Source organism: Lepeophtheirus salmonis, unplaced genomic scaffold, assembly GCF_016086655.4.
Source record: "Lepeophtheirus salmonis unplaced genomic scaffold, UVic_Lsal_1.4 unplaced_contig_3172_pilon, whole genome shotgun sequence".
In the NCBI taxonomy this organism is placed as follows: Eukaryota; Metazoa; Arthropoda; class Copepoda; order Siphonostomatoida; family Caligidae; genus Lepeophtheirus; species Lepeophtheirus salmonis.
Genome location: NW_027293700.1, coordinates 2,021 through 23,120, shown reverse-complemented (window position 1 = coordinate 23,120; position 21,100 = coordinate 2,021). Strand labels below are relative to the sequence as shown.

Sequence of the window (21,100 nt, the reverse complement as noted above, 5' to 3'; positions counted from 1 at the left end):
TTATATCACTAATAATTCTTTAATTTTGGTATAATTTACATAAAACACTTATAATACTTAGGAACAGTCGGTGTTGCAGCTGTTAAATAGCCACATCCAACCATAATACAGAACATAGCACAGCTACAATTTGTATTCTAATATGCTAATGAAATAAGTTTTGTTTTTTTAAATCATAATTCATAGCTAAGTAGGACAATCCCATATTTTTTTCTACCCACTATTCCATAACGGTTATTTTTAAAAAAAACCTACTACGTTGGTTGATTTTTTTTAAATAAAAGGGAAATATTCCCCAAGTACACTCTTTAACGTCAAAATATTTTGCACTGACATTTAGTCATTATATCACTAAACCTCTCATCCATTAGGAAGAAAAATAAAATAATTAAAATCCGCTTGTTATATAGTAATTTACTTCATTTTGATTATTCGTTATCCAGTTTTTTAAAGATAATTATGTCAGTATATATGAGTTATGACAATAGTCAAACAAGAGAGAGAACAGGTGATATTATTTGGGATACACATGCAAATTTTGACAATTCATTATTTCCACCAGCTCTAAATGTAATTAATCATGTCATAATGCATGAATTCGGATAAATCCATGCATAATAATGTTACGCTAAAGGGTGATGTGTCCATTACAAAAATATTAAACATGTATAGCAATTATTCAACGCAACCTTACCCACAATAATTGTTTTTTTAAATCTCTCTTTTACACAACTCTTTGATTTTGGAAAAAAACAACAACAAATGACTCCACACATTTGGAAACATTTAAACTCCTTTGTTGAACTCGTAAATGCTTTCAATGTTAATATTTAGTCACATTATTACAGTTAGAAGTCATTAATTTGTCTTTAAATACATACAAATGTTTAGACAGTAGTCAATTGTTTTGATATTGGGATTAACTTTGTTTCAAAAATTTACTTCAAATCTGGAATCCATTCCTATTCACGATTATGTGGAATTGTGAATAGTCTTCGCTCTATCTCAAATAAAACTGTACCTTTAATTCATTTAGAAAAAAAGTACTCGAACTGTTGGTCACTCAATTAATTGTGCATCAGAACTGTATTCCTCAACGAATGATTTTTGTATTACGAGACAAAGACGAAACGAAACAGGTTTTTTAATGTTTCGTCTGATAAAAACAAGTCTTTTTTTTTTCCTGACGAAATAAAGAATAGATTAACTGTGATGAAAGAAGACATAATGAACACTTTTCGTTATTTTTAGAAAGTAAGACGTGGAATTGAGTCTCTTGCAGGGTTGAGGGTTGCAAGGGTCAGAATCAAGAACAGTGGTTCCCAACCTTTCAAATATAGCAATCTATTTTAGAAGAAGAAATCAAGAAACAATCCCAATTCTTAATATAACTTATATGAATATAGGTAACTTTTTTTTTTTTTTACAAGAAACTGTAATATATATTTTTAGTATGAATTATCTATATTTGATTCGTGAGGTAACTAAATATAAATTCAGTAAATTTTTCATCAGACAAGAAAATCACGGATCGCCATGATGTTTGAGGTCATTCGAAAGACTTCTACAACTCTTAATACATAATTATTGATGCTTTTGAGTCAAAAATGGTCTCTTCTCTCAGGTGCTTTGACCACCATTGATACCGTATTCTTACTTTTCTTTCAAAAATCTAACCAGTATTTAAATAAAAATTCTGCCCTAGATGCTGTCAAATTTAGTTTCATAGTATGAATTTATTTCACTGTCTTAATTGTTTTTTGATTGGGTTTTATATTATAAATACATTTGTCTCAAAATCATTAAACGACCCCTTGGTATCTCGACCTCATTTGGGGTCGATACCCACAGGTTGGGAATCACTGATCAAGAGTAATAATATTACTTTACTTTAAATTACTTAGTTTTCGATATCCCCTTAAGGGATTAAATATGCAAAAATCAATTAGGCGAGTTTTGTAAGCTGAATAATGAATCGCTGAGTATTTGTAAATGAATAGATTACACAGTCCTACCCTTCAAAAATAATTTCTACTCCATTTGCTATATTAAAATTATTTTAAATCATTGATAATTATTTTTGGTCCTGGATCCTCTGAATAAAAATAGAAAATAAAGTTGTTACACATTATCAATAATGAAATAAGAGAATATATATAAACTTTGCATTGTTGAATTTGCAATCTTAATATATGTATTCTTTACGAACACTTTGCAAATTATTTATTGTCTTATTTACAGACAACATATAATTTAGTATTTATACAAACAATAAAATAGTTTATTTTTATATATATAATTACTCAATTTTAAGTTTTTTAATTTAAAAAATGACTCAAGACTTTCACATTCATTTATGAGACCTAAACAAATAGCATAGTGTTGTCGTATTAGACTTTTTTGTAGCTCATCTTCTGATCGGATCAAGACATTGTATTAAAAACTTAAGTAATGCTAGATTCAATGAAGAAATATGTAATAGGCTATTACATATTACTCAATAGAAAAGTAATTTTGTTATATTACTTCTTTAATGAAGTAATTTCGTAATTATATTATTAGTTTCTAAAAAAGTAATTTTATTACTAACTAAGTACTAATCGACTCTTATCACATGATAGGGCATCCGCAGGATACCCTTCCTTCAAAAAATTAAAAATTTAGATACAATATATAATTATACAAATAAATTAGTATAAAAATATGTGAGTATTAAATTTAAAAAAAGTGATTTATATGCTTAAAGAAAAAATAATAGAAATTGTATAACAATTAAAGTCAAAAACATAACGAGAACTACTTGTTTTGATGAATAAAGTCCAAATAAAAATCCTATTTGATTAGAAAAGCAAAAATTAAAAATATCTCTGCTTTTATATAATAAAAAATACACGACAACAAATCATCTTTTAAAGCATCGAGGGTTGAGAGCCAAATTGTAGTTACTCAAATATTAGTTTTATATACATAATCTTAGAAACTCAATTTTTTCATTATTTTGGTTCATCATGTGTTGTCCAATTTAATGGATCTGAGAAAATCATTTCAAGAGTCGGGAATAAGACTAATATTTAGCCCTCAACCCTCGATATGTGACCCATCAACCCAAAAGCAATATTGAATGATTTTTCTTAGAATTGAGTGTGGATTACCTATGTATTCTTTGATGAAATAATTAATAAGTTCTCCTTTTTGAGGTTGCGTGCTTTAAAGCTATGTGCGTCTTTTGAACACATAAATAATATAACAAATTGATGCGTTGTTCAACTATGACGTCACGCAACACTCTATCTGCAAGAGTACTGAGTGACTTATTAATTTATTTGTTACTCAGTCTCAAGGATGAATCGCCTGGGTAAAGCGGAACGTAAGGATCGCAATCAACTCATTGTATCAATACAGGAGAAGGACGAGTGTATTAAAAATTTCCAAGAAAAATTGAGCTTCCTCAATGAAAACTTCAAAAGTGTTAGCAAGCAAAAAAAAGCATTGGAGGAAGTTGTTCGTGTTTTACAGAGCTCCCAAAATGGAGCTGGAGAAGTGGCTGCCCTAAGCACAAGTTTGAAAACTCTTATGGATGAAAAGAACAGCCGTGAGAAGGAGTTGAAGGAAAATATAAAGAAGTTATGCAATGATTTGGAAGGTGCTCGAAGCCAAAACCAGCGTTTAAAAAATGATTTAACTGCAAAGGATGTGGAGGCGAATCGTAAACTCGAGGAGATGAAATCCAAGCTCATTGTAGAACAGCATGAACGGCATCAAGAACTACAGGATCATACCTCAACACTTAAGGTGCTTCAGAATAATTCAATAATAAGTCATCTTTTGTTGCTAGAGAGTTGTTTTTCTTCATATTCTCCATAAATAAGTATAGCGAAATGATCCAATTCCATCTTTTAGCTTTAATGATGTAGTCCGTATTAAAAATATCACCATATAATATAATTAAAGTATATAGGTCGTATATTATAATGTATTATTTTGTTATAGGAACTTCAAAAACGTCTTTTGAAGAGCGATCAGAAAAAGCTAAGTTTGAAAAGGAAATTATGTCGATCAAGGATACTACGAAACATTCAAAATCTAAAATTGATTCTAAATCTCAAGAAATAGAGACACTTGTTAATGAGGAACGAGGTTCAAGTGTAAAGGATTGTAAAACTGTTTCTGCAGATGAAATTGATAGACTGCGAAAGGAAATGAATCAGATGGAGGTTTTTCATCGTCAGCAGTTAGAAAAAGCAGAGTTGAGAGCTACTAAGGCAGAAAGGATATCTTTAGAGACACAGGAGATCCAAGAGTCTCGTGTTATGAATTTAGAATTAAGATTGGAGGAACTTTCTGACACTGTGGCAACATATGACCGTCAAAGACAAGATGATCAAATTTCCATTAGTAACTTAAGGGAAAGGATATCTCAGCTGGACACTGACAACGTTGCGCTTAATCATGTAAGACAAGTACCTGAGGAATCACTTGAAGAAGAAGAAGGTCTTCATTCCATCGTGGAAAAAATCATGCGCTTAAAATCCCAGCTAAGGGAAAGGAATTCCAAATCCGAAAATCCTATTCACCATATTGATTCATATCTATGCGAAGAAAAGAAAGATGACAATTCTGAATTTGAGGAATGGAAATCCAAGTATATGGCGCTGTCTGAAGATTTCGACGCGTTTAAGAAGCAAAACTCATCACTCAATAATGATTCTCATAGCTACAAGGGGCTAATGGATAAAATCCAAGGAGGCCAAGAGGAAATAATTTCCCTCAAGAATCAAGTAAAGGAGCTCAAAGAAAGGGTGACCCGACTTCGAGCTCAAATATCCTCATTTGAGGAAGGAAAAATTATTAATGAAAACAAAATACGGGAATTGAATATCGAATTTAACCATTTGAAGTTATCCATGTCTGAGACTCTTCAATCCCGTGAGGTGGAAAATAGGAATAAAACGCTGACTCTGGAAAGCGAGTTGGTTAAACAAAGAGAAAGGTTTGTATCTTCTATGAAGGAGAAGGAGGATGAATTGAAGATTATGCGGGATAATCTAGAAATGGCCATTGATAATGGATTCGTAAATTATATGAACCGCAAATCATCCGTCAGTTTCAATGGATCTACCAACATTGACCAAATAACAGATAAATTGAACATGAGCGTAAGTAAATCTAGTTAATAGTTGATATTCATGTATTTTTAAATGGTCCTTGCAGACGGATGACGAAAGTAAAATGATTCTCCATTATTCAGAGGAATCTGCCAGGAAGGAGAAACAAATTTATCGGCTTCAGTGTCAAATTAGGGATTTGGAGACAGCCATGCGAGAGCTCCAGGCACGATTCATAAATAAGGAAGAGGACTATGTTATGGAAATTGAAAATCTTGAGGAAAAAGTATCCGTACTTCAGAGAATGGCGAAATCCGACTTCAATGTGGAGTACTTGAAAAATGTTGTTGTCAATTACATGCTTAGTACAGATTTATCTTCAAAAGAGCACATGCTGAACGCCATAGGGGCTGTGCTAGTTTTTTCAGATAAAGAAATCCGGAAGATTAAGGCATTTCATAATTCATGGTTTTGGAGGAAATCCTAATTAGCCATGATTATTATCATTACTGGTTATTATTATTTTAATGTTTATTGGATGTGTTGCATTCCAACTCTATATCGCATTCATTACCTATATATATATATATATTGATTCAATGTTATCCATTTTATGACTTGCTACACATATATTTGTCGACACTATACACTCATTGTCTTTCCTATCTAGTCGACGGCAGTATGACAAGGGTCCTTTGTGATACATGAATGTTCTTGAGTGCTTACATTTTACACAGTTTATTATTTTTAAATTTATAGTTATGTTATTTTCTATGTCATCACATAATATATTGTAAATGTAATTTACTCTTTATATGAAATATTGAAATTATTCTATAACAAAAATATGTTTATAAATTATCCATTGGACTTTCAAAAACCAACACATCCTCACGAATTCATTAGATTACGAAAACTTATATTTGGAGGAGGAGGGGCAATTCCAGGAGGGATCTTACTTCTATTGTTCATTTGCTCAGATAAATCTGATCTTTTATTGCGATGATGAGGAAATGATGGCATTAGTTTAGGATCACAAGGGAGAGGCTGTTCATTGAAATAGGATGATTGGAGACATTCTTCTGCGGTAGCTCGCTTATCTGGATTATACATAAACAGAAAATTAAGTAAACGCAGTCCTGATTCACTAAGCCAAGGGAATTTGTGTTTCAAATTATTGAAGGGTTGAACTTTAAGAGTAAACTCCTGTAAGGCAGGCAACTCTGAGAAACCAGGCCAAATATTATCATTAGGTGTTCCTAGGAGATCAATGATGAGCTCAAGTTGATTTATTTCGGATTTCCCAGGAAGTAAGGGTTTATGTGCCAGGAGTTCCCCGAGTATAGATCCCGCACTCCACATGTCAATGGCAGTAGTTTGCGTCTTGGCATTTAATAAGAGTTCAGGGGCTCTGTACCAAAGAGTAACAACTCGAGGAGTCATGGGTTTAAGAGGGAGTCCATAATAACGAGCAAGTCCGAAATCGGCTATTCTGACAGTGCCTTTATCCGTCATAAGGAGATTGGATACTTTAAGATCACGATGAACAATGAAGTGGGAGTGAAGATATTTGAGACCCCGAAGAACTTGTTTCATGATACATTTAACCTGAGATTCTGAGAAGGGTGATTGCATATTGTCAAGGAGAGATGCGAGATCTTGCTCGCAGTAGGACATAATTAGAAAAATACTTTCCAAGCTCTTTCCCACAGCGATTCCTCTGAGATCCACAATGTTTTCATGACACTTTGTTTTGGAACATTCCATAAGGATGGAAATCTCTCGTATACTTGATATAGGTAGTCCGTCCTGAAATATCAATAAGACAAGAAAGGAATGCTTCTCATTTTTCCAAAGATTACCTTTTCGTTATGCATGCGCATCTTTTTAAGGCCACAATCTCATCCGTTAAACAGTCTTTGGCTCGATACACGATGCCATAAGTCCCTTCGCCAATGCGATTCAGCTTTTCAAAATCAGAAACGGGTCGACACGTTCCATATTCGTCCTCACGAGGGATGTCAAAAGGCATACCCGTACGAAGATTAAATAATTTGCTCTTCTTGGGCTCCGATCCATGAGTGAATTCGACTTTATCCATTTGGAGATTATGCTTCATCCCCGATGACTTACTATTCATTGCTTCATTTGACATGAATTATTCATCAATAAATCATTCATTTATTAATATAGATATAGACAATCATATAAATTAATTAATAATAGAGTTACTTATTGTTCCTACTTAAGGCTACTTAATACTTATTATTTAATTATGAATTCATTGCGTCAAATTTATTGAATATGACGTCACCATTACCAACATAAATAAACAACATACGAAGTTTGAAAATCAACGCAACCTATGAATATGTTCTTTTAACCATTAAAAAGGTTTCATTATGCAATTTAACACCCAAATTAGGATTTGGAATTATTTGTTGATTTGCAATATCAATTAAATAGTACATTATTCCCAAATATGACTTTATCACTATTTGTTATAAAATTAGGTATAATATATTATTGGGATTTTTTACGGGTATCCCAATAAAAATAAAAAAAAAACATAGGGATATGAACGGAAAATTCGTACATCTGAAATCCTCACACATATATCAGAACTTATAGTAGGAATGGATATGAATGATTTTTATCTAAGAACTTTGAATGATCAGCTTCAAGCCTTAACGTATCTCTTTTTAATAAGGAAGAGGTTCTATTAACACAAGACGTTTCATGTTTGTAGAACGGAAAACGCCACAAATTATTGTAGTTTTGGAGAATAATTTATAAAAAATAAATTTTAGGAGCACGTTATAGACGTCAAAAAGGAAACGTTGCAGCACACAGAAGTACTCCTCAATACCTTTAATTTATTAAATTTACTCTGGATATAAAAAAGGGGATTTACTACAGAATTTGAGTTCACTCAATGTCTCTACGATTGTGGGTCAAGACAGTGTGTCAGATAATGATGTCTACTTCTATTCACTATTCAGTCATCCATGACCATCTTCCTCATCTACTCCGTGTTTCGGGACATTAGGAATCCATTCTAAGCTATTGAATTGAAGGACATTTGTCTACTGGAGTAGGCTCTCATCTATCAACTCCATCAATGCTCCTTTATTTCAAAGAAATGGAGTCTCTCTTCTCCGGGTCTCTCTCAACAATCTACATTCTCGATTCTACAAGTCAATTAGACAAGATTTTCATTCTATTAAAGATATTCAATTTATTGAGGATTTTCCACGTCGCTGTGAATCATATTAGTCTCTGTTACTCAAGAGGGTCACTCTCCCATAATGGACTGCAGCGATAATTATGTCTGATTTCACTCTAATCAATTAGGGAAATGAAATGTATGAATTGTGTGCTAAATCTTTGCTTCGTCGTCATCAATAATATAATTCAATCCAAGACCAAATATAGTAAATCTATAGGTATTGTATTGACTGTCATTTGTTAGTATGGCTATACATAATTAGAAGCATTTTTCATCAAATAAATATTTTAAACTGGGGTAACTTGAGATTTTAATCCCTTTTGAAAAGTGGCCTCAATAAAAAAGTTTGAGAAACGCTGGTCTATAATGTCTGGTATATGTTGTGCTTTAAAGTAGGGGGGCTGGAGGGGTAGAAGACCCACCCACCAAAAAAAAAAAAAAAAAAAAAAGGAATTTTTGCTTTGTACAAGAATTTTTTTAAGGATAAAAAAAAAGGTTATTCGACCAAGTTATGTAGTAAAGGAATTTATTTTATTTTTTTGAATTTTTCAAAAAAAATAAATCTATATATATATTTATAACAGTGCACATGCCCCTGGATCAGGTTACTCCGGCAATCCAGATAGTAATCCTAAAGAAGATAATTTTTTTTTTTTTTTTTCGTAAGCTACCTATGAAAATGAAACTTTCCTTCATAGTTGGATGAAGGCTATATCAAATTACCATTTAATTACCTAATTTTTTACTGATTACTATTGTCTTATTTCCCTTTCAATGATATTTTATGTAAACTTTGAACAAATATATCAACACTACTAAAAGTTTCTAATATTAAACTAACAGGAAAGATGAGGCACTCAATAAAAATTCAAGATTATGCTGCTAACCTTTTAGACAAGAAGACTATTGAAAAATTGAAACCTACCCCAATCCCTGCTGATACACATCATTTGAAAAGGTTTTGTTGATTCAGTGAAACAGTGATTAGTTCTCTCTATAGTGACGAATTTTTTTTGGGTTAAAGAATAATGATTTATGGATTTGGGAGAAGCAACTGCGGATTGTTAATGTCAGTTGCCGTAATTTTGTCAAATCATTTTCCTATGTGGGAAATTTTATTTCTTATTTGTTTAATCATTTGTAGTGCTGTGAGTCCAAAGGACCCACAGTCTTATGGACCATTCCTAAGGACGAATAGGATCGGTCCTTAGACTAGACCTGGAACGAATAAATAAAGTCTGACACAACACTAATTACTACAACAGTTATAATCTTTTGGACACCTGCTTCTTTTTTTCGACGATATCAACTTCTTTTCCACATTATCGCTCATCAGGGTTGATCTTATCTAGTGTTACATATAATTTATATTTTAATAAATTTCAAAATTTATTCGTCGATTCTCTTCTAACTTTTTCAAACAGATAGGTTTTGTGTCTAAAGATTAATTATGTAAAGTTTCGACTAAATTAAAAACAAAACAAATGAGAGTGAGTAAAATGTACCTACAAAGGAGTGAAATTTTGAAGCTTCTCTCACGCGGCATGCCCCCCATGGCCATATCCAAGAAGCTCGACTCCAGCCGTGCCACTGTGTATGGTGCCATGGACTTATTTACTGCCAACATGGTGTTGGGCGTTGTTCAACCAACCAAGATTCTCAACACTAATATGATGAATATTTGCAAACCAGCTTACAGTGTCAATTTATATGTTAGAGAGATAATGTCGTGTAGTAAGTATAAATCTAAGACCGAACTGATTTCAAAACTTGAGAAGCGTTTACTAAAAAGGATTTCTTTTTAGTAAATAGTTGTATTTTTTTCTTAAATAGAAATTCAATCTAAAAATAGGTATTAATCTATCCATGTAATTTACAAATACAAATGCCATCTATAAGTATGCTTTGTCTCAAAAATGGAGTTATAATTCAATTCCTGCTATTCTAAGGCGTCAAAAGAACTTTATTATTAGGAATAAAAAGTTATGTCTCATCCTTTTTATACGGATCGATAAGTTGCATTTCTTTTAAATACAGGATTGTCACGCTTCAGATCAAATGCATCGAGGGTTTGAGTTTTGCAAACTTTGAGTTACGATATATACTTAAGTAAAGAATGGTATATTCGTGGTATTTCATTTTAATGAATCATAAGTGTACTTTTTTAAAGTAACTTTGTGCTAGAAACGATTCTTGAGACTCTTCTTACTCATAAAAATGCTATTACTTCATGATATGCGAATTCAACATAATTACATGGTTGATCCCTTCTTTAAATTATTTACTAAATAATGAAGTTAATATAGCGTACTAATTGTGAAGAAAAGTATGTTTGATATTGGTGATAATCAAGGGGTTTAAAACGGTTCTAGGGCTTCAACCCCCTGGATGACTAGCCCTGAGTGAGTACTCTCCGTCTATTTACCCCGTACTATTTGACTCTATGAGCCATCCACCGTCCTCCCCGCATTATGCCCCCAATTACAATAAATCGCAACCATACGGCCAAACATTCAATCTTTTAACAAACTTACAAACGTAATAATTAATTTAACTTAATGACGTAATTTGAATATGTTGTAGGAAAACTAGAAGATATTGATTGCTATGTGACTTACATTTAATATTGTTGTAGTGCATTTGATGCGTATTATCTTTTAAATAACCATAGAGTATCTTGGCCTTGTTCTATGCATTTCAAGAAATATATATTCAGTGCACATGTAGTACCAACAGGAGCTACATTCATTTTCTCCATCTTCGTTTGGGTATCCCACAATTATGTATCTTTCCCGTTCTTTCATTTTCAGATCCCGGGTCCCGGACTCTTCATTATGGCTACTGAAAAAGGGAAAAGTGGATACAGAGTTCGCGTTTTCAAAGAAGAGTGGGGAGTAAAATATTACTTTGTGGAAACAAAGAACCAGAAAGCTAGCTGCTTAATATGTAGCAAAAGTGTTGCAGTTTTGAAAGAGTAAATTTTCGTCGTCACAATGAAGCAAAACATCTACCAAAAGTTTTCTGGAACGTTACACTCTGAGAATTATGAGTCCATGAAATGTAGTTTAGAAACTCACAGAAACTTCTTCACGAATAAGTTTGCTGGAAATCAAAGTGTCACTATTACAAGTTACAAAACAGAATGATTATGCGGCCCGCGCTCGTTATTCTTTCATTTACAGGCCTGTAGTAAAAAAAAAGTTTGCTGACCCTGTTCTATACGAATTTTTAGCGTGTTTGTTTATTTTTCCTTTTCTTACTATACTCCATTAAAATCTGTACACTTTGAAACTTCAATAGGATATGATTTATTAATTTACAATTAAATTTCTACAAAATTAATAATATAAATAGATGTGTGTCGGAGTTTTCTTAATCATTAATGTAGCTGCCTTTGGAGGCAATGATGGCTTCAGGTGGCGGCGGAACCCATTGTAGATGTAGTCCTCCTTCATGGCGTCCCGGTGCTGTCTAACAGTGGCTTTGAGGATCTCTGTAATTAGATGACCTTCCCCTCAACATGGACCCAAAAAGTTTTTCGAAGTGCTTGGCATCAGGGCTTTAGGGGATCAAAAGGGTATGGGTCAGATGTGAATATTGTTGACCAAACATTCCTTTCCCTTTTTTGAGGTGTGCGCAATGGACCACCTGGTATATTGAATCACATGCAACCTCATCAAAATTGATATACTTATATTAAACTCGGAATTCGTCCAAAAAAATAAATATTTCTTATACTTTTTTATCAAAAATGAAATTCGATTATTCTAATGATTATGGCAAATTATTTTATGAATTCCTTTTTAAACAAAGGATTTATTCACTATGCCTTGAACTTATAGAAGTATTTCGATTCTTTTCATGGATTTTACTATTACAAAATAATTTTATGAAATGTTACAAGCTTAACTTTGACTCTATGTTGACAGGGGTATTGTCCAAAACGAATGAATATTATCTTATATAAGGAAGGGGAATCCTCTCAAGTCTAGAAGACCATGATAGTGCAAATTTGTTCGTTGATGTTGTGTGTAAAGGATGCAACATAATGCACTTCAAAACGAAAATTGCTTAAATATAGGTGTATTTTTTTGTACTTAATCTAATTGCTTAAACACTACTCTGAAGGGCAATTGGTTCATGTGAAGAAGACACACAAGTTGTAGCCCCCTTACTATTGATCACTCTAAAAACATCTACAATGGCAAGAAATAGTTTGGGGGTAAAAAAAAAAAATAATGTTTATGAGTTTATCAATATTTTTACTTTAACCCGAGGAAAATTATTATGAAAAAATAGATCCAAAAAAATATTTTGTAATTATTTGTCTATAAAAATCCAGCTGTTTTGACCAGCCTGAATTTCATATCTAATGTTTCTTTCTGGAAAGTATGAAAGATTAATAGTTAATTCCTTGAGAATCGTTATCCTTCTATCCTGAAGATCTAAGCCATTCCTTCTGGACATATATTTGGAAGGATATTTTTTCTACAAGAAAACGACCCAAAATATACATCCAAGCTCTGTAAAAAATTATTGGAAAAGAAAGAAACCTCTCACATCTTATCTATTATACCATGGCCAGCTCAATCTCCTGATTTGAACCCAATAGATCTATTGTGGAAACACCTAGACATAAAAGTTCGGGAAAAGTGCCTTACAAGTAAGAATGCTTGGAATAATATCATACCTACCTATCTTGCAAAAACTAATATTAAAAATGGCAAAAGTCTGTAAAGCAGTTATAGCGGCAAAGCTAAAATTTAACAAAAATACTTGGATTTTTTACGGATAAATGTTTATAACCATATTGAGCCTTAATTTTTCTCTACTTTAATTACTGTATTACCTGATGATAAAGTCATTGGTAGTTGGCACCATGAAAAAATAAGCAAAATAATCGACAACTAATAACAAAAATAAACTATCCATTTCTCTCTCAGTGAAACAACAATGCAAGAGGCTTCAGTTTTTTTTGTTTTTTTGAATAAATAAATGAAATAATCTTGAAATACATGTTTTAAAAATAAATTATATTTTTTGAAAAAATACTTTAATCTGTTAAAAAAATTACAGAATAAATAATAAATAAATAATAAAGATATTTGAAAAATCAAATAATCAGTTTGTAAATGACTAGAAAAATAACTGACAGTTTGAATTTTTCCCCCTCTTCTTCTTGAAAATAAATATTTTTGAAAGACACCTTTGTAAATAAAAAAACAAAAACGAAAAAAAACAACAAAAAAACTCTTATTAATTTGAATCATGACGTGAAAAAAATAGGACATTTAAAAAAATCCTTACATTAAAAAAATAGTTTAAAAAATCAAATGGAAAGTTTGTATCTTTGAAATAAATCATTGATCCTGCACCACTAAGAAAAATACTGATGGCAATAATAAAATAGGGGGTAGAGGGTGGGGGAAAGATACAGCATTATAAAGTAACAAAATGACTAATAAGTAATTTGAATGATACCTAGGCCTGAAGTCTAATTTAAAGAAGACTCTCTTCAGTACATTTTGGATATACTCGTACATACATAGCAACCTACAAAATTAAAATCTAAAAAACAAAAACTCAATTAACAAAAAACTAAAAGAATTAATATATTATCATTATTTATGTGGATGCCATGTTTTTCGGCGTTTGAATGTAACTGATTTGTTTTCAAATGCAGAGAATTCGGGCTCTGATGAACAGCGTGATCCCAACCGGCTTTCTTTCTCCGTGTTAATGAGGATCAAATCCGAGTCATTAAGTGTTTCTTCGGATATACAAGTCAATTTCCGTTTCCCTAAATGCTTTCGTAGGATTTCTAACTCATCAATTTCTTGTATTCCGGATTCTGGATCCGCGTATGAGGAAGAAGAATTATCCTTCTCCACTAAAATATCCTCTTCGTCCTCCTCTACTGGGAGGATGATATCATCCTCTTCGTCTTCTTCATCCTCATCGTCCTCCAAATCCAACTTTTGAGCTTCTTCATTACTTGTACTGCAAGTACAGCGCAGACTATTTTCCCGCTCTTCTTCATTGTTCCCTATCGGCTGACCTGAAGAAGACGTCGAATTCATTTCCGAAGACGTAAAGCCAGCAATGCCTCCAGAGGCAGATCTGATATATTCTCTACTTTGTCTTCCATGATGCTGAGGATGTGGCAAAAGCTCCAGAGTGAGATTCGTATCAGTTTTGGACAGTTCTTGTTTGGAGGAGGCGTAGTAGAGTCCCCCTCCTCGAGGGGGTCCTCCACTCCCGCTATCTCCGGCACAAAATAAAATAAATCCTCCAAGAAGTGAGGATGCGAGGGAAAAGTAAAAGCCGGATTTCGAATTTCCAGTGTTGGTGTACATAGATATTGGAATGCCGGTTAGTATAGGTAAGGATTGTACTCCTCGTATGAAGCCCCATCCTCGGTTGAAGTGCTTTACTCGAAGGCGTTCATAGGTATACACTTTCAGGGAATAGAGGTATCCACCAAAAAAAACTCCGTACATCCAAGTAAAAAGCAAATATCCATGGTAACCCTCCACTGAGATCAGAGCAAATATGGAAATGGCTGAAAAAAGAATTTGGTAATTATTTTGTTATCTGTACATTAGAGTGCCAATTCGCAAGTTTTTGTAAGTCTTACACGCCCCAAATTTATTCCATTTTGTTAAAAAAAATAGGTGGATTCATTGTAAAATACTAAAATTGACGTTTAAAGGTTGTTTAAAGTTAACTTTTTTTGACAATTTATTCATTTTCTATCCTCATCATCTAATTATAGTTGTGATATGATTCTTTTATTTAAACTTTTTTTAGTTGAATAACTAAATTAGTAATGGGAGGATTAATAGGAATCGAAGAATCGGGTGTTTTCTTTAATCGGAAAAGGGAAAATAATATTTAATTTGCTATTCCGATTCTTACGTCTATTATTCATCACTGGTATTTAACTATTTATTATTTTTATCACCTATGAAAAAAAAAAAAAAATGCTAAATACATCCGTCAATATATAAACAAGGACCAAGTGAACTTGTTACTTGAGTCTTGTAAATACATTAATATTGTAATAAAATAATGTATGATAAAGTATGCTCGAAAACTGAAAAGAAACAAATGGACACAAAATAAACGTGAACAAAAGTTTTCCTAACACATGCGGTTGCTACAGATATTTGTTATTTTAGGGGAATAAGTTTTGTAAAGGGATTTAAGAAAGCTCGCCTTTATATAGTTTGCTGTGCGATTACTCGCAAGGCAGAGGAATCACCTTCCTTTATATAATGTAAACATTATAAAATTATTCAAAATCGGCATCAGGAATTTGACAAGAATCACATCGGAATTGGGACTTTTAAAATCGTCCCATCACTAAGCTAAACTTAACAAAGTTTTGCTACAAGCTTCACGTAAAGACTTACTTTGCCGTTATAATGGAAGGATACTTTAAAAATAAATAATATATGCATAACTTGTATTCGTACCGTGCATTACGCGCATTCTTGTCCCCCTTATTTATTTTATTTAACCGGACAAAAAAGCAGTAGTTAAAAAAACAACGTTATAAAACTTCAGTACTTATATTTTATAAGCTGTTATTAAAGGCTTGTTTTTTGTTTTTCATCCCAAATTCTCTACTTGGATGATAATGATTTTGTTTTTAAGAAAATTAATACTTTTCTGCAGTTTAAAGGCTTTAACAACTTCTTAATTTTAAAAAACTTTCACAATAAAATGAACAAATTTGGGTCTTATGAATTAATGTAAAAAAATGAAATAATAAAGCTCACAACTTATGGATGGGCACCGTACTGCTAGATAAATCCTTACCGATCCCAAAAATAGATGTTTGGACTAAATATTGCCTTGATATCAGACACTGATTACTCTTTGACAACACGACGAAACCAAACCCAAATATCCCTAAAGAAACTCCAAGGCCTAAAAATGTTTGTAAGAGTATGACGTTATCTTGAATCCCTTCCTTCTGAGCCATTGGAACCTAGAGCATAAATAAAATATTACGGATGTTCCCACATATAAAATACTATTCTGAGTAATTGCGCAATGTTGATAACTTATAAATGATAAAGAATTAACAGTGTACAAGAAACTAGAGGAGACTTGCTACAGTTGCTATACTTTTTGAGTTGGCTAAAATTATTCAGAGCTGGACAATTTAGTGTACAAAAATGATTGATATTTTTTCTCCTTAATGATTATTATATTATACTGTGTGTAACAAAGAAATCCGGTGCTTCAGATTTTTGCGTATGTTTTCTAATGTGAAATATGCATACTGAGTGGTCCATTAAAATATGAGCACTTTGAATTTTAAACTTGGACAAGATATAATTTATTAATTAACAACATAATTAATACTATAAATAGATGGGTGTTTGAGTTCTCTTAATCATTAATGTAGCCACACTGAGCAGGAATAATGTCTTCCAGGTGGCGGCGGAAAGCCTGGCACCAGCTGCAGATGGCGTCCAGGTGCTAGCTGACAGTGGTCTTGAGGGCCCCAGTGTTTGGATGACGGAAACTGCGTGCCTTCCTATCGACATGCTCCTAAAAGGTGTAGTGGAGGGGGTTGGGATCAGAGCTGTTGAGGGGGGTGGGGGCAAAAGTGTCAAAAAATACTTCAAAAGAACTAAAAAGACTCCTTCGAAAGAGTCTTGCAATGGAGCTGATGCGTCTCTTTCATTGCTGGTGTCAAAAGTGACCTCTCCCTCCATCACAGGGCTGTTTCCATCACTTTTTTGATAGCTCTCTGGATAGTCTGTTGTGAAATCCCAAGATCTCTTGCATGGACCTTCATGGACTTGATTTGATTGATATGGGCTGTTTTCTCCGGGTCCAATTTGACCTTTTGACAGAGCACTTCTTCGTCTCCAACGTTTCGGACTTGCTGACGAAGTAAATGGTGGTCCTGGAGACGCCTAACTTCTTGGAGTGCTTGAATGGGAATTCGTCGATCACATTCAAGTGTCATTTTCTCGACTTGTACCTAAGCTAAATAGCTCAAATTTGTTTAGTTTCATTCATCCATCATAAATTGTTGAATTAGTAAGTGTTCATATGTCAATAGACCATCCGGTCTATTACGTTTTGATGATTTTGGTGAACAACAATCTAGATGTTATCAATTTTGAGGTCTAAAAGATGATAGAAATTGACAGGATAATGGTTGCGGAGTTGATGCAGGCCCTATCGGAGACGAAGGGCCCCAGAGGAGTAATCACAAGGAAGGAGGGACTGGGTATCCAAGGATATTGGGCCTCCTAGGTCCATCAACCTGAATCTGAACAATTATTTTGTCTGAAACTACCTTAAGTCAAAGATCCACAGAGGTCCTCACACCACCAAGAAGTCCTTGATCGACTCCATCGTCTTGGAATGCAATAATTTAGATCGGGCTTTTGTTTTTAAGGCAAGTACGTGGTTCAAGACACGAATCGAGGTTGTTATTGAGGCCAATAGGAGTTACATTGAATGAAATATATTCTCAACGATTGTATCCCCTGCTCAGTTTTTGTTCTTTGAATAAATCTTAAAAAATTACAATTTTATGTTAATATAAATTCAATAGATCAATAGTGCCGGATTTCTTTGTTTTACATTGTACATTTTCGATGTCCAGACTGGGTAGGGTCTTACTGCTTCCAGTAGGAAGGATCACCTTCATATATTGCAAAGTGTGTGCAAGAGTTTGCCAAACAACTCGTGAGCACTTTTGCAGATAGGACGTGTGCCCCCCTTCTTCCCCAGATGTCAAGGTAATGGAATTCTCTATATAGTCCATTCTTGAGAGGGAGGTTAGTGTGACATCCGACCGCAGTATTGCCGACTTTAAGGCCACCATAGTGTCCACATAGGGCAACTTGTTTGAGGAGACCATCTGTACAGTGTGTAAAGCTGTTCCTAAGCGTCTGAGAGCTGGACAAATGGAGGCAATGTAGTATCAAGTGTGAGTCCTTTTGAAATTAATTTCACGCTGATTGCAATGTTATAGAAAGCTGATTCGAGAAATAAATATTTGCTTACTTTCTTGGCTGTTGAACTTGTCCTAAGACTTATAGGTCAACCTGTAAATTTGTACAGGACGATGAGTCAAAAATTAGAAAACTTTAAAAGGCGTCTTCACATCTCAATATTTTTATTTGGTGCCATTTTTATGGCAAACTTTTGATAAAATGTTGGTAATTTAACAGTTTTCTCTAAATTTTATTGAATATATCCACTCCATTCTGAATGATGGGCTCAATAGATGGACGAACCGAAATACAGCTGGCCTTGATGAAGTCCGATGACAAGTTGATTCACTCCTCCGTGATCACGGCCTTAATTCGGATAAGAAGTCTTGTTCATCTTGCCCTCCAAGACTCATCAAACAGAGAAGTCCTGAGGGTTCAAGTTGGGAGAAGACGATGGCCAGAATTCTGGGCCAGCCATAAATGCTGCACCTTCTTGGACATGTATACCAGGGCGTCGTAGTTGTCCCTGCGTAACGTGCTTTTCAACTATGGCAAGGCATTGTTCCTTAGGACCTTGTAGTAAACGTCGGTATTGAGTATCTCGTTGGCTTTGAAGTAGTAGGGAGGCATTTTGCAACCATCGGACGCCACAACGCTGAGGACGATGACCTGATCTGGATGTTTGGTCCTGAAGATTACCTTGACCTGAGCTCTTGATTTAGGCAATAAGTGATCATTTCTCCTGTTCCGAACAGCTTCCACTGGTCGATTTGTGGTAGTGCAAGGAGATTGCACACCCCATGCCATTTTGCTTGTTGTTCAAACATTTTTGATCGTACAAAAACAGAAAAAAAACTATCAAAATGTAGCTATTTGGAATGGCGCCAAGTAAAAGATTGTCAGACTTTTAGAAACTGAGGCTAGACAACCGAAGAGGATTTTAATTTATGAGTCCTCATCTCTTGCTATAAAAGAGTCTGTTGTAAATCTCCCCAGTCTACCCTATGTTCTATATGATGTATTTACTATCTATATAAACATCCTGGTTAATAGACTGGAACAAAATATGTTGTAAACTTGCAAATATTTATGAAGGGAACATATTTCTATATCATAATAGGGTTGATTTAGAGAGTAAAAAACATAGAAACATAATATAATTAATAACGGGTACACGGAATAAGTTTGCCCGCACGTCATACTTTCTCTTTCTATCTCAAAATTGGAGACAGGCTCCAATGAAAGTTGAAATGTAATTATCAAAACTTTTTAATAACAAATAAATTACATTGCCAAAGGAAGTGATACGAAAACTATATTTTTTGAGTAGGAGGAGAGGGACTGGAGGAGATTCGTGGACTGAGGATGAGGCCGTAGGAGATCGAATTACATTACGTAAAGTGCAAAGACTGTTTTCTACGCTAAAATTACCTCTGGCTTCGTTCCTTAGTCTATAGATAGACTCTGAGGCCTTTTTTCCTCCTGTTTACTCCATAAGAGAGGAACTTATAACCTTCTACGCATAATGAAACCTTCCATCTACTTTCACGATCTTCCCAAGTTTTAATTGTCCAAATATCTCGAAAAGTCAGGGCCCCTTTCCCCCTACTCCAATGCCAATAATATATTCTTATCTAAATTATTTCCTTAGAATGAAAATGTTGCTATAATTGAATTTTAACTTTAAACTGTCGCTCTCTCCAATTTTGGGATAGAAAGAAAGTATGAAGAAAGGCAAACTTATAGAGTGTGCCCTTAATAACTCACAAAGAAAAAGAGTGGAGTATAAACGCCCATAGAGGTAAAGACGGTGCTGACTAAAACGATTCGAAAAGATCGGATTTTAAGTGAGGCAAAGTCAAAATAAGGTGGTTTACTCTCCGACTTGTTTTTATCCTTCCCCTTGCGTTTGGACATGTCTTTGAGATGAAGGATGGCCCTTCTTTGAGGATGATATAGACTTGCAGAGCGATAGAACAACCCTAGGAAAAATAAGGAAATGAGGGGGATGCTGATCAACTGCAGTCCAAAGCGCCAGCCATAGGAACTGAAAAAGAAAAAAATATTTTAATTAGTAATTCAACCTCAATTTTGAAAAAAAGTTTGTTTATCTGTCTTTATGAATGTCTGAATCTATAAAAATAAGTCATTGTGCTCCAGTCATAAATAGTGATGAAAATCTTCTGTAGAGTGGCCATGTAAAAAAAAGCGGAATCTACAATCTACATGATAACCCTGCTAATTTGAACGTTTAATTAGATAAGCTTCAATCAGCTGTGACAAGGGATGAAGGAGAAAATGAAATGAACAAGGGAAATTGCTATATAATTACTTCTATTTGGACACCCAATTCCACTCTTACTCCAACAAGGGCTTACAATTATAATTCTGCAACAAATCTTCAGGGTTACGCTCCTCTTTTTTTGAGCTCACACGCATATTAAATAAAGTTTTGAATATAATTGATTCTATTTAGGAAAGGATGTTTTCTACTCCAGAATTAAATGATAATTACAACTGCAAAGGAAAAGAAAATTCATTCTTCAGATTACCATTTTTTTAAAAAACCGGGCCGGCTAATAAATTCACAGGATGTACATCACTGATCATAAATGTATTTTGATTTAGGAATTAACAATGGTGTTGAAATAATGAAATATTGCTGGCGTGTGCATACAACATCGAACATGTATTACAGGGTGCACTGGAAATAGTGCACCCTGATGTAAATCATATAAATACATTTTTCATATAAGAAATATTAATGTAATCGTATTAATGCAGGCGTGTGCAGG

At 33.7% G+C, this 21,100-nt stretch overlaps 3 protein-coding genes and 1 long non-coding RNA gene across 4 annotated transcripts; 2 read left to right on the top strand and 2 right to left on the bottom strand.

Annotated features, from left to right (window-relative positions):
- The first annotated feature begins 3,278 nt into the window (after positions 1–3,278).
- On the top strand, positions 3,279–5,733 carry LOC121132283 (GRIP and coiled-coil domain-containing protein 1). The gene is given in 4 exon segments (XM_040727649.2): positions 3,279–3,792; positions 3,991–4,107; positions 4,110–5,156; positions 5,212–5,733. Coding segments are annotated over 4 exon segments (1,995 nt in total). The 5' UTR covers positions 3,279–3,342; the 3' UTR covers positions 5,593–5,733.
- Positions 5,734–5,827: 94 nt separating this feature from the next.
- On the bottom strand, positions 5,828–7,254 carry LOC121132282 (cyclin-dependent kinase 10). Its single transcript, XM_040727648.2, is given in 3 exon segments — positions 5,828–6,914; positions 6,968–6,996; positions 6,999–7,254. Coding segments are annotated over 3 exon segments (1,194 nt in total). The 5' UTR covers positions 7,246–7,254; the 3' UTR covers positions 5,828–5,996.
- Positions 7,255–8,991: 1,737 nt separating this feature from the next.
- Positions 8,992–9,726, top strand: LOC121132154 (uncharacterized). The gene is made up of 2 exons (XR_005869238.2): positions 8,992–9,403; positions 9,479–9,726. It is a non-coding gene; the product is annotated as an uncharacterized lncRNA (long non-coding RNA).
- A 3,622-nt stretch (positions 9,727–13,348) lies between these two features.
- On the bottom strand, positions 13,349–20,348 carry LOC121132281 (uncharacterized). The gene is made up of 3 exons (XM_040727647.2): positions 20,073–20,348; positions 16,159–16,330; positions 13,349–14,896 (listed from the first exon to the last, which is right to left on the bottom strand). The coding sequence occupies exons 1-3, from the start codon at positions 20,220–20,222 to the stop codon at positions 13,956–13,958; spliced, it is 1,263 nt and encodes a 420-aa protein (XP_040583581.1). The 5' UTR covers positions 20,223–20,348; the 3' UTR covers positions 13,349–13,955.
- Positions 20,349–21,100: the final 752 nt, after the last annotated feature.

What these genes read in the sequence shown, in the direction of transcription:
- LOC121132281 (XM_040727647.2), bottom strand. Translation starts at nt 20,222, where the DNA reads ATGTCCAAACGCAAGGGGAAGGATAAAAACAAGTCGGAGAGTAAACCA. An exon ending in ATACTCCACTCTTTTTCTTT is followed by an intron (nt 16,331 to 20,072) that starts GTGAGTTATTAA and finishes TTTATGCTCTAG; the next exon opens with GTTCCAATGGCTCAGAAGGA. An exon ending in AACATCTATTTTTGGGATCG is followed by an intron (nt 14,897 to 16,158) that starts GTAAGGATTTAT and finishes TTCTTTTTTCAG; the next exon opens with CCATTTCCATATTTGCTCTG.